Raw genomic sequence first — 17,952 nt, forward strand, 5'->3', positions numbered from 1 at the left:
ACTGAGCTTGGTAGTACAGTTTAAGACTGGGATAAATGGATTCTTTAATAACAATAAGATACTACATAATCATCGGTATAAAATAAATCTTACTTCCTTCAACAACACCTTTTGGCTTTTATTATACAAAGTAACATTTAAAATTTATTTTACACTTTTTTAATAAAGTACAGTTATAACAATCAATATTCAACAATCATCAAATGTAAGAAATATTACTATATATCAAGATGGACAATTTTTTTTTTCTGAACAATTAATAAAATAACATATATAATTAAAAATAAATATAATATGCTAAATAATAAAATTAACAAAGTATATTCTATTTTTTAAAGTAATTTTAAGATTAATGGGCTCATAAACCAAATTATTACAAGAGTTTAAAAACAAAATTAGCTAGATATTTATTTCTTAGATAATTTTGAACATATTATACATTATTAGTTATTAAAAATATACACTAATTTGCTGATTGGTAGAGTATATAATATATATATATATATATCAGTTCCTACATATATAAAATTTACATATGCAAACACCAGTAATAAATAAATAAATATATAATTATATTTAAATAATTTTAAAAATGTTATGTTGTACCATTTAAATTCAGTTCTGTGGTTGTTCACTTGGATTGTTGCCAAACACTTTAAGTTCATTTCTCAATACTTTGCCTGATGGGTTACGTGGAATCATGTCCAAAAACTTCACACCACCAGCCAATTTTTTGTATGCTACTACATTCTTTTCAACATGGCTTAATATAGTTTTTTCATCAATATCCATACCTGGTCGTTTTACAACAAAAGCTCTAGGTATTTCTCCGGACAGAACATCTGGTATGCCTACTACAGCTACATCAGCGACACCCTTTAATTGCGAAATCAAATTTTCTAATTCAGTTGGTGATACCTTAATAAAAAAAATAAAAAAAATGTTTAATTTTAATTTTAAATATATAATAGGTATATAATAGGTATTCAAATAGTTTTATTTACAATTATAAAATAGGTACTTATTATTATAAATATTACCTAACAAATATAATTCCTTTATATTTAACATCTACCTAATTCATTGTAATGTTCGCTTAGGCCCAAAATTAGTATTATGTAGTTAAAAATTGCGTATTTGAAGATTTAAATGTTTCATCACATGTATGTTTTAATACAATAGAAATAAATATTTTTTAAAATGAACAGATACTTCAAAATAATTCCCCCCTTACAAAATTCAAGTTCCAACCCAGATAATATGAATATCTTGTATACAACCTACAGAATACACCATACACATGATTTTTTAAATAATTAAAATTATACGCTCTCGTAAGTCTATCCATTTTGATAGATCTTTATAATTTGAATTGGTTTATTCATAACACAGTGACGTGGTGTTCTGCTAAAAAAATATAAGAAGAACCCCAAAAACCAAAAGTACCTACGTATAGTTCTTATAATATTTTAATACGTCAATATTACACATAATAAATTTGATTTTGTTATTATCATTTTGTCACGAAATTACCTAGCACCAGTAGTATCTATTTAATGTGTCAAATGTCAATCGTCGTAATTATTCACAAATATTAAATGAGAGCATACTTTGCAAATAATTTGAGTTCAAATTAAGACATAAAAGTATAGAAAGCAGATGACATATACCTCTATGAAGGTATAATGATGTATACTGTAGTCTGTAGTTTGTATGCGAATCAAAGTTGTGATGCGCAAAAATAATTCGAACAGAAATTCAAATTCAAACCGCGCGTCGAGAGTTACCACCACGCGGCACGCACTCGACAGTCGCCAGTCAGCAACTGGCAATACTATACATTGCTAATAATTGGCGCTATAGCCATGGCTAAATCACACTGGTATGTTTACAACTTAGTTTTGCGCATGTGTGTGTTGTCCGCAATAAAACGCTGGCCGGCTTACGTCATAATTGAACAATGTAAAATAATGAAAATATAATAATATCTGCGCCGACTGTACAATATTTCGTTCAAATTGAGACCGTACCAATCGCGTAGCTATTGTTGTTATTTATTTGTTTTTTTTTTATCGAGAAATCGTAGTTCGTTGCCGTTGAATTAACATTCGGCTCGGCACTGCACTGTTCCATGACGCGGGCGCGTGCGCCCTACGCTAGTTGTGCTTTTTTCTTATCTGTTTTCGTTTCGACAACATTTCTACAGTACCACTGTACCAGCGAACGGCTACCGATTTGTTGTTTACGGTTTTTCTTATTATTATAACCGCAATAATAATAATAGTAATAATTATACGTTATTACTATTGCTTAACGTTCGCCACTTCGCGTTGTGTCTTGAGTTTCGGTGTGATCTGTCAACAAACGACCGTACTTTGGCGGAACAGAAATAAAACGCAAGACACGGCGGACACTCACTAGTTGGTACCGTACGATTAATGTTACTACCATTCAGCGTCCGTACTTTGCAATGATTGAGAACGCAGAATTGGTCATGCAAATGTTGGAGATGTACCAAATGTACAAACAACAGGTTCCCGTGGAACTAGAAGAGTATTTAAGGTACGTCGCTAAGACTGGTAACACACTATTCCAGTGGACTTTGGTCAAGCCGTTCATCCGCGAAAAGATAATGAACGTCATTGCCGAGTTTGCGGAACAGTCTGCGCTGTCTGACATACCGCCATACCCAAACGTTGACTCGTTCAACTACGAGGCTATGAAGACTATGTTGTTAGAACGTTTTGACACTTTCAATGGTCCTCCATTCACCATACAGAGGCTTTGCGAGCTGTTGTCTTGCCCAAGAAAGGAGTATAATCGAGTAGACAAATTCATGCGCGCCGTGGAAAAGAACATATTGGTCGTCAGTACTTGTGAGTTAAGATCAAAGCGAGAAGAGCCCATTGTCAATGGTGTCCCAGACAGATGGGAAAATGGAAAAGAGTCCGATATCAGTATGGACTTGGTTGATAAAAATAATGTTATTGCAGACGTAAGTGTTATAAATGGTAATGATACAGTTGAAAGTCTTCTGAATGAACTAGAATCTATGAAAACACCTGAAACCAAAATGGACGAATCAAAGACGGAACATAAAGATCATCTTGTCACACAAATTACTGATGAATCTAATATTACACCTGAAGAACCAAAACAAGATACTCCAATATTAGTCACTCAAGATACACCTCAGACACAGATTACAGACTCTACTGAAGTTGTAGAACCAGTTAATATTGATGTCTCACCAAATGTTTCTGTTGAAGATGAATCTATAGTTGACCAACCAAAAGAGCTAAGCCCGGAAGTCTGTGAAATTCAACCTGTTGAAGTAAAAGAACAAATTGTAAACGATTCTATTGATGAGCTTAAGGATTTATCCCATGATATAGAGCTTGAAATTGTGAAACCGAAAAATGAAGATCCAATTGTAGAAAGTAATAAATTAGATCATTTAGAATTAATACCAACAGATGTAGATCGAGTAGAAGGTTCAATTATTCATCAAACTCCAGATTCTGATAGTAAAGTAGAACTAGAATTAGAAGATTCACAGCCAGCAGTTGTGTTGAAAAAATCTGACGAAGATCCTGAATGTATGGATGTACAGGTCGAAGACGTATCCAAAAGTTTGGAATCTGAAGTAATTTGTGATAATGTACAAGAAAAATGTACAAAACCTACAGAAATTCAAAATGATAATCAACAAGTTAAAGAATCTACTATTGATGTACCTACTGTAGAGCCAATTTCTACAGATATGGAGGTAGAACTAGAGAAGATAGAAAATGACATTATCCTTGACGTCATACCACAAGAAAATGTCAAAGAAAGTGATGACACCCCAACAACAGAGCCTAATACAGCTGTTGAAGAACCTCAGATACAGGATGAAAATAAATTGACTGAAAGTGAATAGTCTTAGTAAATATTAGACCTAAACGAATATTATATACATTGACTGGTTAGGTTAATAATGATGAAATGTTATCAATTAGGTAAAAGTTATGTAAAATTTAATGTTTATATGTACCTACGTGATAAATTCAGAATAAGTTATTTCATTTATTGTACAAAATTATTTGCAAATATTGCTATTTTGATTAAATTAATAATCAATAATAATTTTTTTTTAATATATAATTTTAAATGAATAAAAATGTAGTACATTTTGAACAAAGCATTTTTATTTTTATTAAAACATTAAAAATAATGTATATTTTAACTATTTTTAGTTCAATACATTATTAGTTCATAGATGTATATCTTTTTTCTTGCTTAAACAGAAATTTATTTCATGTTATTTTAATAAGCAATATAATTATATCAGAGAAAATACTCATTCAAAATTATACTACTTATTTGTTAACTGAATAAAAATTAATAACATCTATAAAATTAATCATATATTTTTATTCATATTTTAATATATTGTGTATAAAGTACACTTTGATTTTAAATATATTTATTGACAGTTTACAATGTTTATATTTTGATAAAAAAAATTGCATTCATGACTAAATATTCTAGTTAATATTATACTATTCCTTGTTTAAATGACAAAATAATATTTGCTTGAATATGACTATACATTTTTTAAATATATTACTTATAATTTATCAAATATAAACTATTAAAGCGTTCTCATTGTTTGTCTTAAAAGATTAGGCATTCTTTTTCAAATATGCAAAATCTATATTATATAAAATCACTACTAATATTTTTTTTTACTTAGTAATTTTTTAACATTCATAAATATTGAATTGTTTAATTGTACATATATAAAAGCAAAGAACCTTCAGCAAAAATGATTTATTTATATGTAGTTTATATATAACGAACAAACTTACTGGTTAGTTTGACAGATCAATTATTATAATAATTTCCATTATGCTTCAAGTAAAAAATTAGTAAATAAGTAAATAAGATAAATAAAAAATATTTATTTTAATTTAAAAAAATGATAACATAATTGCCTACATGTTATAAATTTATTTTAAATTTTAATACATAAATGAATTAATTATTCTCTTATCGTTATATAAAATTACAATACCACATTCAATATGCTTTGATCGTAATTATGTTTCTCCTCAACTAACTATTAAATCAATTATGCAGTGTATGGCCAAAACGAATTATCTTTAAGGTTAATTGTTAATTAAATTCTCTAGGGCTATAAAACAGTTGAAAGAAATTGAATACCTATGTTTTTCAAGTTATTAATTGAGTAGATACATAGAGGCCATACAGGCACTCAAATCTGTATAACATTTAAATAATAATAAAAGGTATAATGCGTTTAGTTAATTTATGAGGTTAATATTTAGTATAATAATATAGAACAGTTGTCACCTATCTAAGTATACTAAATAATACCTAGCTATACTTTTTTTGTTGAAAGAAAATAGTATTCCTGTAAATAGGTAGGTAGATATTTATTATCGTAATTTGTTGTTACTGTTGTTAGTATTTACTTAATATGATTTTAATTATAGTTTATGAATAAAAGCTATAAAATATATTATTATTATTCATTTAATTATTATCAACAATAGGAAGTTGATGAGTTATAACTTTTAGTATTTATTATGACAATCTATATACCTAAATATTTATACCAATAACTTCAGAAATTATCAAATTAAAAAAAATAAAACTAGTACATCATATACATAATAGTAAGTACATTTAAATAGTTTTAAGAAATATATAATTATTAATTACTATTAATAACCTCGTAACTTAACATTAACATGTCAAATCAAGTGCAAGAAATTGTGTTATTTAAAAAATAATTTCAGTAAGGAATAATATGTCTATATATATATTATAAGTATAACTATATCCTCTATTTAAACTGAATTTAAAACACTCTAAAAGTAGGAAACAACTACACTTTTAGTTCATAATAGAATAACTGGTATATTTTTAAAAATAAACTTACAAATAATTTAAAATTAATATGTATTTATCAAATTTTTAAATGTGATATAGGTAATCTTACTGTATGAGTAATAAGTAAGTTTCAGAATAAAAATATACTGATTAAATAATATTAGTTTTAGGTGTGTATAATAATCACTTACTTGATTTCCTTTAACTTTTATCAATTCTTTTGTTCTGTCTACAACGTAGAAATATTCTTCCTCATCATAATAAACAACATCACCAGTATGTAACCACCCATCTTCGTCCACGGTTTCTTTAGTGGCTTTTTCATTATTAAGGTATCCAGCCATCACCTAAAGCCAAATTTCTATCAGTTTCATTGTTTTAAATATTATAATTTAATTTAATTTACCTGTGGGCCTTTAATCAATAATTCTCCAGATTTATGTGGTCCCAAGTCACAGCCATCTGTTAAACTTACCACCCTAGCTTGAGTACTTAGTACAAGTTGTCCTGTACTACCAGTTTTATTTTCAGGCAATATAACTCTTGTGTATAAAGACACTGGAGATGATTCAGTCATTCCATAACCTGAAAAATTTTAATTTTAAATAAAATATGTCGGTCCAGAGAGTGGAGGGTCTAGTCCATCTAATATCAACCGGTGATTGTGGGAGTTATGACTTTAATTTTTCTATACTGTAGGCCCTACAGTGTAGGGGATCCAACCACTATAAAGCCAAAAATTGAAAAATAGGTATTCTAATGATTTTATTATTTTATTTGATAATACTTATTATTATATTAAGTAAATATATTATAATTTGTTATATATATATATTTATTTTATTTTATTTTATTTTTTTTATTTTTTTTTTATGATGCTCGAAATAGTCAAATGCTTGCCTTTATATAGACATTTTATTGATGTAAAGCAAAATTAAGTAATAGGTATGTAGGTACACATTTTATTTGAAATTTTTCTTCTTTTTATAATAAGTATTTTTTTTTCTGTTTGAATCAAACATTTTTTGGGGTAACTTTATTTTGTTAAAAATTAATATTAAAAAAAAAGTGATAAAATATGTAATTTAGCTCATTCCATCAATAACTTATACAACATGTATAATATTTTTTTGTAATACAGCCATGTGCCTAAATGATATAGGTACCAATAGGCATTAAATAGGTACTTGTAATCATCCAATTGTATTTAAATAAATAAATTAGGGGTGGGTAAAAGCTAAAATATAAGATCATCAAACATTTGGCGACCCCTTTTCGGCAACTGTCCATGTTTGACTAGTTCAGTTTCCTTTAAAATTTACAATTACAACAATTGAATTTATATTCTTTATATTTAATTTTAAAATAATATTATATTAAATAAGTAACAAATGGTTTATCTTTATTTCCAAAAATTTAACTAAAAATTAAATTTAACTTAGGTACCAACATTGAAGACCATAGGTGGACATTTGGTTGCATTTTTAGGAAAGGGGCTATAAAAATCCAATGTAAAGTGACCCGCAAGAGCTTAGCCTCCACAATCCCTTTCTATACACAAGTATAACATATTACCTTTGATTTTGGGGGCTAAGCCCCCCTAAGTCCCCTCCGATGTTGAAGACTATAAAAGTATATAAGGTAATATATGTCAAAACATTTTATTGCAAATTATTTTATTATATTTTCACGCATAAATTTATTAAACAAATTTTGTAAATTTATAAAATATAAAACTTATAATTTTAATTTTTGACATATTATCATGAAGGCAATAATTTTTTTTACACAGTTTTATGTAATAATTTTGATAATAAAAAAATCATATTAATAGATATAATTGTAAATAATTAATATAAAAATTGTCAAGTTCACTTGTTATAAATGTAAATTTTAAAGAAAATTGTATTAGTCAAAAAGTGATACTGATTGAAAAGACAAGGATAAATTTAGGCCGAAAAGTGTACCTAATACCACAGGTATTAAATTGTGAGCTCTATGTATGATTTACCTACCTGTTAAACTAAGTTTATTATTTAATATATATTATATATTTATATGACGTATAAAATGGTAATATCTGTTATACCTATATTGATTACAATTAAAAAAAAAATCTGTGTGAATACACAGGACCCAATATTTAAAATTAATAATAACTACTGTGTTAGGCCACAGTGATAATTTTGAGTGAGAGCATCATTCTCCATCTTTATTACTTGCTTATTTTGTTTAATATTTAAATATTATAAAATAATAATTCATGGCAACTAACAGTAAATATTAAAATATAACAAGAATTAAACGTAATGTGTATGATATAATGTATTTAAATCACCCTCCCCTAGCCCTTTCTTCAAAATCAGTACTATGCCGGGGGTCTAATCATGGAGACACCCACACTTCATACTATGTAGTATAGGTTTATTACTTCTGTAGTTCTGTAATAGCCAATAGGTATAGGTAGTAGGTACTTATTGTCAAATGTCTTTGTTTGATATACGAGTAATATATAAGTAACAAAAATAGAACTAACCTTGTCTAATTCTAATGTCTTTTTGAGCTTTAAGTAAAAAATTATCGATGAGACCTTTCGATGCTGGTGCAGCACCACATGTGATTTCTTTAATTGAGCTTAAATGTTCTGGTTTTACCGATGGATGGGAAGCTAGGAATAACAGTAATGAAGGCACCACAAACAGAAAAGTTGGCTAAATAATAATTATCATGATAATACAATATATTATATTATTTATTTTAATTTACATAGTACGTAAATGTACGTACCTTATATTTGAGCACACATTCAATGTATGATTCAGGAGTAAATTTTGGTATAGTAATCATATGAAGACCATGTGATAATACTCCATTTAAAATTCCATTAAAGCCGTAAATATGAAAAAACGGTAAAACACTAAGAACTCTTTCTTGATAGGTATCTATAAAATACAATTACCAGTGAATATTGATTGAATGTTAACTTAAAATAAATAACTAGTAAAGTAGTAACTACTTTGATTATTAACAGTTAGTTAAGGGGTTGAAATATTATTATTATTATAAATAATAATTAAATGTAGCAAAATTACCAGTTGTTGGCTCATAACTGATGAGGTCTTTGTTTGTACACTGTTCCAAATTAATAGCACAATTTCTGTGGGTTAACATCACACCTTTTGGAAGCCCTGTCGTACCACTAGAATATGGTAATAAAGCAACTTCGTGGGGGAACGATTCTGGAAGTTCGTCAGGTGATTGTCCTGAAACTATAGTCTTGAAATCATATACACGAGCTTTTTCGTTTGCAACTTCTTCACCGCCAAACACTATGGTGCCCACATAATCTTTAAGGCCGGGGGATACTTCTTGAATTACAGGAAGCAATAAAGAGATCGTCATGCAAAGTTTTACACCAGCGTTTTCGAACTGCCGTCTTACCTCCACTAAAGCAAAACAATGAATAATGATTAGACATAAGTTAATTATAAATATATCTATGAATATACAATTCTTATAATTATAATATCTTACTGGCAGTGTAAAGAGGATTGACAAAAGTAACGACAAGTCCTGCTTCGAGGGCTCCATGAATGGCAAAAACGTACTCGGGTAGGTTCGGCAATAATAGTCCAACAACATCACCTTTTTTTAAACCAAGTTTCGAAATAAGAGTACTAGCGAATAATCTGCAAATCATGCGACCTTCGCCGTATGTGTATGATCTGCCACTGCTACCACATGTCTAAAATTATAAATATTTTTTTTTAAATTAATATTTAAATTTGTGGGAAAAATAAATTAGTTTGGTATATACAATTATAAAATACATAACTGTATGTCTGTATAGAATTATAAAATGAAACTATATGTAGGTAAGTATTAAAAATAATAGCTCTTTAATATCATAAGACGTCAGGTAAATAAACACATATGTACCAACTATTATTTTTACTCATAAAAATAAATTTTATTGCAACACGATAATTATAATTTAATTAGCAATACCTTTTACTAAACACATTTATAGTGTTTCATCAAATCACAGAAAAGTAACTAGGTTACAGAAAAAATTACATTTTAACGATTAACCTTTATCCTAGCTATTAGTTACTAAGGACGAGTCCTTACGAGATACATGTTGCATTTTTAAACAATAAAAAATATATTAATATTATGTATACAGATACACGCAAAAGAAACTTAAAATTAGTCGATACGACTATACTTAATTTACTTAAGTAATGTAAGTAATAATACATATTATGAAAAAATTTACACTTTCGCAAAGAGTATACCAAATATGATGACGAAGTACTAACTACTTGTAAGTGAAATTTATAAAAATATACTTAAAAAATGTTAAGTATATGTTAATGTGAAACAAAGGCTGGACACTAATTAATTAGAAAGTCAAATGTTAATTTTTTCGATAACTTCTAGTTTAAATATTTCTGTTTAAAAATCTAAAATGATGAGTATATTAAAATTTATTTCTGATGAACTCTATTCTCAAAGAAGAAAATTTGCAAATTTTTATTAAAATTGAATAAACATTTTTTATAAATGTAAAAAATTAATGATGAAAAAAATATATAAGTTTTTTTAATAACTTATTAGAACTTTTTCTAACTCAGTTTATAGATATATATTACTCGACCAACTTATATAATTTAGCTAAGTTGCTATATTTCATAAACGTTTTGGGTGGTGTGTAATTAAACATATAACTAAATTTTTTTAATATTCTAATTTTAAATACCTAGTTAAAAATCGTCACTATGAATTTCCCATCAGGCATTTAGGCTTGTATGAAACACATTTACACTATAATATACATCAAACACTCCCAGTACAAAATATGCAAATAGGTACCTAATATAAGTTAAGTCCTGAGCCTCGTCATGTACCATTATTTATTATTTATTATCATGATGTACTATTAACATTATATGTCAATGTTCGTAGATGTGCTATAGGTTTGTAATACGAAATATTAAAATAGTGAAATACTGAAATGTATTATTAATATTTAAATTATCAAAGTATAGTGTTTCAATTTCAACGACAAAACATTACTTTTATTCAAAGTGTACCTATTTAAAGTATAAAATACATAGTACATTGATATCTATTATTGTTTATTAATACACCTTGCTTTTATTATAAAAAAAAAACTTGGACTTTTGTCAGGTTTTACTTCGTACATCAAATAATTTACTAACCAGGAAATGATAAACGAAATTCGGCCTATTTCTCAATATATTTTCGGGGACGTTAGTTTGTTAGATAATAAGACATTAACTACCGGGTAGCGTTCAAAAGGCTATAGTTTATACGAGTGTATGCAAAAGTAGATAGCGACTGACCAATAAAAAAACAGTATAACACAACAACAGCCACCAACAAGGTCGAGGTTTTCTAATATTATCTAACTATGTCAATGTACATGTACCTATATATAAAGTATGTGGTCGCCGTTGTCTCTATCGTTAAGGTATTTTGAATATTGCAATTATTGCAATAATTATTTTAATTTTCAAAACCCGGAAATAATCATTCGCAATATTTTGGAACCGTCTATTATATAAAATATATACAATTAATAATTATTTTATAAATTCGTTAAAATGCATGAATATTAAACTCAACGAATCGTTAACAAAAATTATGACTGAATTAATTGCAAATATATAAAAATAGACCATACAAAATAAAATAATAATTATCATGAAAATATGAAAATTTGTACAGCAATTAAATGTATTGAATTATATCTAATGTGTTTAATGTTTGAATAACACTTTAACAGTAGTGTTAATGAGTAGGTGAGTAATTAATAAAACTGGCATTCAACCATCTATATTACTCATAAAACGAACACGTAAATAAGTGAATTATTCTCTATTTATGTGTAGTTTTCTAGTTTAGATTATATTACATTTTTTATGTTATGGTTGATCAATTTAAGAATTTGTATGGGTATCTATATAGTACATATATATAATGTAAATTCTAAACTAAATTGTATTATGTGCGTGTACTGTGCACTGTGTACTTCCAAGTCGCTATATAACGTATGTACGTATAATACCTATCTATTATTGGCTATTTGTATCATTATAATACTACTGCACATATTAAATAATCAAATATAAAAATAATATATTATTTGTTAATATATAAACTCAATACTCATTACCAATTATAAACAATAAACATGTCTATAGATTCATTACTATATACATAAATTATATAACTATGTTAATTAAACGTACCATATGCATTATACATTTTCTGTTACCTACCTGCCTATAGTTAAATATTTAACATTTCAACGTATTTAGTATAATAATAATTTATAATAACATTTACTAAACATAATAAAATGTCATAATATTACATCATGACATATTTTGTCTTAGTAAATATGTTTTGTATAATAATTTCTGCGCATAAATAAATTACACTGCAAATTCGAAAGTAAGTATATGAAAAAAAAATACTCAATATAACCCAATTAACAAGTGCAACGAAAGTTAATTAGATTAAGAAAATAATACAATAACAACCAGTATCATATATACTGTATACATAATATATGTATTTATTATAATTCTCTTATCTGAAAGTCATTGTCTTTTTAAAAAATAATTTTGAACGTCAACTGTTCGTGCGATAAGTACCTATGTACAATAATTACAGTCGATTATAGATTGTATCTTTAAAAGCTATAAAAGTTGGACTTCATACTATCACTGACATTATTTCATATGTAAACCGTAAACCAATTACACAACAGTTCAATGATGCATAGAGAATAAAAAAATAAGTACACTAAGTTCAAAATGAGTTCATAACAATAATAATCATTGTATTTTGTATGGTGTACCTATTTAATATATTTTATACCATTGAACTACGATAAATATTTATCAAAATGTTTATACGAAACGTCAATTTAGAATTAAAAAAATTGTCTATTCGTGTCGAATTTTAATGGACTTTAACCATTGTCCGGTTTAAGATGGCTAATATTGTTTTAAACAAATAAAATATAAAAAAATAACACATACATTAATATGATGTGTATTATTGTGTATCAACTTTAACTTTCTTTAAGCGCTTGTTTATATATTTCTAAAACTTTAAACTTAATTACAAAATTACAAAATATAACTACAAGTAAATTATCATAGTAATAACTATAGTGCGAGCAAAAATATGAACTAGTCTTTGGCGTTTGAACACGTCTAGTATTTGATAAAACAAGGTTTACGATTTGCGAATTTAATTCAGACGTCATTAAGAATCATTGAAATTGTGACTGTTATTGTATGTTGTAAATAAACAAAAACATTTAAAGTGCCTATTCAATTTAAATTCAAATACTATAATCATAGGGTTTTTACTATTTAATGCAATTCAACACAGAGTAATATATTTTATAATCTATAATATACAAAAATTATACATTATACACAGCGTATAGATATACATTATAAGTAGCATAATAATAATATTTAAAAATTGAAAGCAGTTATCAACTTATATTATATTTTATTCTATCGTCGAGTAAGTTAGTATTAGTGGTATTCAATGTTTGTTTAGAAATTAGAACTAGATACTTACCAGGATTGAACCACACAATGTGTTATCTAACTTTTCGAATATATAGGTATAAACTAACATGAATTACTAGATAATAAAAAGTATACAATAAACTACTAAAGTAGCAAATAAATAAATAATATTGCAGATTTGTATCTTGTGAGATATTTTTTTCGTACTATCATGCATAATGCATATGGTACCTACATTTAAAATATAATATAATGTGATAAAAAAAATATTTATTAAATCATTAAAAATTCTTGGAAATATGTGCACAACTTTAACTATTGATTAATGAATATAATTATTGTTAGAGTAATAATGTTTAATTATATGTAATATTGTAAATCAAATTTGGCAATTATCTAAATTAGAATCTATATTAATTGCTCATAATAATTGAGTATTATTGTACAATGTCTTAACATGATTATAACTAAAACTGATAGTTAAAAAATATGATTGTATATTAACTAACATGTAATTTTAAAGTGTATTTATTTTCCTCTACGTAAATTGAAAATACGTCGATTTAAAAAATGTTTCCGCACAGTAGTTCTAGTACGATGTTTTCTAAACCGAAAAAAACGCACAGATTAAAAATAGCTATTCTTTGACTCTAAATCAAAAACTCTTTTAGTATATGTGCGTCGGTCGTGTGTATATAGTGCGTAGGTACTGTGTAATGTGTATAATATTATAATATGTGTTTCGAACATATTATAACAAGTTTACTCGTGCGTAAAATTTTTTTTACGTATTAAATATCTTGAATTGGTAACATACCAGCTAATATATTATGTAAGTTACAGTTGTTCATGAATCTATAGTTTTATTACAGTACCTAGGTGATGTTTTTTTTCCGTATGATAGTTACATTGTTTGCGTCACGTTATGAATATAAAAAATATGAAATGTCCATGGCCCATAGGTATATAGAAGGTACTGAAACTGAACGTTAAAATTATATTTTAAAATCTACTTGCATTGTGATCACCGTGGTCCGAAGTGACTATAGGATATCTGACGTGATATTATACATAACTAATATCAAAACAAAAACTGTGAAAATCAAGTTTATAAAAAAGAAATCTCACTGTTACACTGTTATATTGTATCGGCCTCATTACCATAAAATAGATCTAAGCGGAACTAGTGCCAAAGAAGATGTCGATTTAAAATATTTACATATTATTTAAATATATATATATATACTATAGTTGATCCGGAATTCAGAACTCGTGTCCTTCCTTAAACGCGGATGATATAAATATTTCGTGTATACATATAATAAATATAACATATAAATTATAATTATTTATAGGCATATTATAGGTATACTGATCATTTTAGACTTTCTTAACACTCTCGACTCTCAACTCATATATAATGCCGTTGTATTGCGTTGTTACTTGTTGTCTTATGGTGTGGTGAGCGTGTGCCTGAATGTATACGCGTGTTTATTGAATAGCTGAAGTGAAAATACAATTTGTTGAATTGGAATTTAGGAAGTAGATAGCCGCACGAGAAACCAGGAGTGAATGCTGGGTAAGTGTGTAAGCAGATGACCACGAATCACGATGAAGGAGCATATTAGGAACAATTTCGAGTCAATAATAATTACTACAGTAATGTAATCACTACGACACAACCTAAAAAGTATTGCGAGTGAAGTATTGATTTATAAAATATAAATAATAAATAATAAATTCGCTTGTACGTGTAATTAATTATAGAAGTCTATGTACATTACATTACACAAGGTAAAATCGGTTTTATCTATAACGCGGGCTGTACATCGCTTTGAATTCAATTTTGTACAGGCATCTTCAATATGAAGGAAACTTTGCAAAAACAACCAGAGTATTTAACGATAAAAAATACTAGGGGACAACCAACGACATTATGTTATGTGCAAGAGTCGAGACGTTATACGTTATACGCACCTACTATAAAATGTTGTAACGATACATCTACAGATGATAGCGCCTATTATATATAATTAATTTAGTACCTATAGATAATTACCACGTTTACACGATGACCTTAGAACAAGTTTAAAAACATGGATATATACCTTATCGATAGATTATTATTTATTTATTTATTTTTAGAATTTAGAGTAATTTCATTCACCAGTGAATTTAAAACCGTTTTAACGTCACCGTGGTGTAAACATAGTGCAGTGTGTATATTATAAATTACATATATACATATATTTAGTTATGTGCACAATTAAATTGCACGAATACAATGTGCAAATTAAAATTTATCGTATTTACAAATTACAAAATTGTATAAATAGCATAATATAGTATAGATACGTAAAAAATTTAATCTTATATTAAGATGATGTCATCGCATTGTTTTTCTCTGGCCCACGCGCAACATAGGTAAATGCATTCACGCAAAATCACTTGTCATACGTTTTGGATACTACGTAGAGTAAAATCGCCTGTTACAAAAGTTATAATTTTATAAAGAATACAATTGTTGAAGGTATGACACAAACATTTTTCTCAATATTGTCTCAAAATAATTTAATATCCGTTTAAATTTACAAAAAAAATAATTTATATTGAGTATTCAGTCAAATAATAATAAAATACAAAACCGATTTGTTAAACTCTCTAAAATATTATCATCTATAATTTTTATAATAAGTGATTTTATTATAAGATTATTCGAGAATCACGAAAAACGATTTTATGTGAATGCGTTTTTATCGATATTGCGCTGACATCAATTTGAGTGTCGAAAGTAGAAGTCTAAAAAGAGCGATCCATTTAGCATTGGCCCCCAAGAATATTACTATAAAAGTCTGTTGCTTTTTGACGACTGACGGATAGGTATAGGTAGATATAGGTAAGTAGGTAGGTTAGGTTTAGGTACTTACAATCATTGGCTTGTCTTCCCACTTGTCCACATTCCTCCATATGTAATCGGGTAGGGTGAGATCCACGGGGTTGACGGTGCCGAATGGAGACTCCAAGATTATTGGTCCGGTTGATGACGAAGGGGTGGAGCGGGAGGAAGTGGCGCCGAACATGCGTACGGCTGCAGTAGTGCACGGCGCGTGCGACCCGGACGCAGTCCAGGACGGCGACGTGCGACAGTGGTTCGTCGACGCTTTGGAACACTTGTGCATCGGTCCGTTGAAAATGCGACGAGCGCCGGTCATAACTCTCAGTCGGTCCATGTCGTCGGTTTTATTTGGATATCACGAAAATTCCGTGCACGGTCGACGACGAGCTTATGTGTGGTTTTAGAAATCGGTTGGTGTTTATAACGATAAATATCGATATAGGTATTTATCTGCAGTCGATGTGTCCAGTTCAAAACGGATTATCGTCGGTAATTGTCGTAAAAATATTTTAGATATTTTACTAGTAGAACAGGTACGTGTGCGACGACAACAAAATATATTAATATTGTTACGATGTCGCGTTGTACGAGGAGCCAACGTCACACGGCCTGCGGACGAGAAACTGTACTGAATGTGCTGTACTGTTGTGCGGGCCAGTGGCTGGCGAATATTATATTATTGTCTACCATATGTAAACATGCAACACGTTGTCGGCCGCCGCCGCCGCCGCACATTCATAGTCGTACGACCATACGCCGTACGGTTTCGGTGGGCGGCAAGTTGCATTTCTACCGCGCGCTCACCGCCCCCGACACCGTTAGCCGACACAATGCTATACAGAGTGGTTGCACGCGTATACACTTATCTATTTACCTATTAATCTAGAACACGTACGATAAACAAAATAATAATATTTCGATGTATATTATATATTGTATACGTGTTGAACACTGTCGGACACGCGCACCGACAATGTTTTCGATTAAAGTGTTTTTTTTTTTTTTTTGTTCATACTATTTACAATATTATTTTTTAATACAATACATGACTCGTGATAATATACATGCGAATTTATTGCACATACCAATGTATCCTCATGTCATATAAAAAGTAATAATTTTTTTTTGTCAACAACTCATATAAGACTCAAGTCAAAAATTACCGTATCCCATATAGGTATTACCTATTTAATATTATTTCCTCATTTAAATACATAACGTACAACATAGGCATACAAATAACATAGTTTTTTTTGTGTGTGTGCGATGTGAGAAAGCTTAAGTTCACCATATTATATATTATAATAGATTTAAAAAAATCGAGTCTTACAAAATGTACAAATTCTTATTTACATAAATTACATCGTTTTCATTCAATAATATTCAGCGACTACCTATTATAAGTAAACAAAATCGCTGACAAACTCACATTATTATTAGGTACTACCAGTACTGGTAATATCTGTGCTAAAATAATATTACATTTTCGAGTCATATTATTCTCTTACATATTTCCTACAGAAAAACAACGATATTCTTATCGTCTGTAGGGTTTAAACACCTATATTAAAC

At 28.2% G+C, this 17,952-nt stretch overlaps 2 protein-coding genes across 2 annotated transcripts; one reads left to right on the forward strand and one right to left on the reverse strand.

The window, feature by feature from the left end:
* Positions 1 to 93: 93 nt before the first annotated feature.
* On the reverse strand, positions 94 to 17,087 carry LOC132918865 (uncharacterized). Its single transcript, XM_060980195.1, has 8 exons — positions 16,412 to 17,087; positions 9,436 to 9,646; positions 8,994 to 9,347; positions 8,689 to 8,843; positions 8,438 to 8,612; positions 6,308 to 6,486; positions 6,093 to 6,248; positions 94 to 918 (listed from the first exon to the last, which is right to left on the reverse strand). Exons 1-8 carry the CDS (start codon positions 16,712 to 16,714, stop codon positions 616 to 618), a joined length of 1,836 nt encoding a protein of 611 aa, XP_060836178.1. The 5' UTR covers positions 16,715 to 17,087; the 3' UTR covers positions 94 to 615.
* Positions 2,042 to 4,405, forward strand: LOC132918866 (serine/threonine-protein phosphatase 4 regulatory subunit 2). The gene has a single exon (XM_060980196.1). The coding sequence runs from the start codon at positions 2,471 to 2,473 to the stop codon at positions 3,920 to 3,922; it is 1,452 nt and encodes a 483-aa protein (XP_060836179.1). The 5' UTR covers positions 2,042 to 2,470; the 3' UTR covers positions 3,923 to 4,405.
* Positions 17,088 to 17,952: the final 865 nt, after the last annotated feature.

Source organism: Rhopalosiphum padi, chromosome 2 (genome assembly GCF_020882245.1).
Source record: "Rhopalosiphum padi isolate XX-2018 chromosome 2, ASM2088224v1, whole genome shotgun sequence".
Taxonomy (NCBI): Eukaryota; Metazoa; Arthropoda; class Insecta; order Hemiptera; family Aphididae; genus Rhopalosiphum; species Rhopalosiphum padi.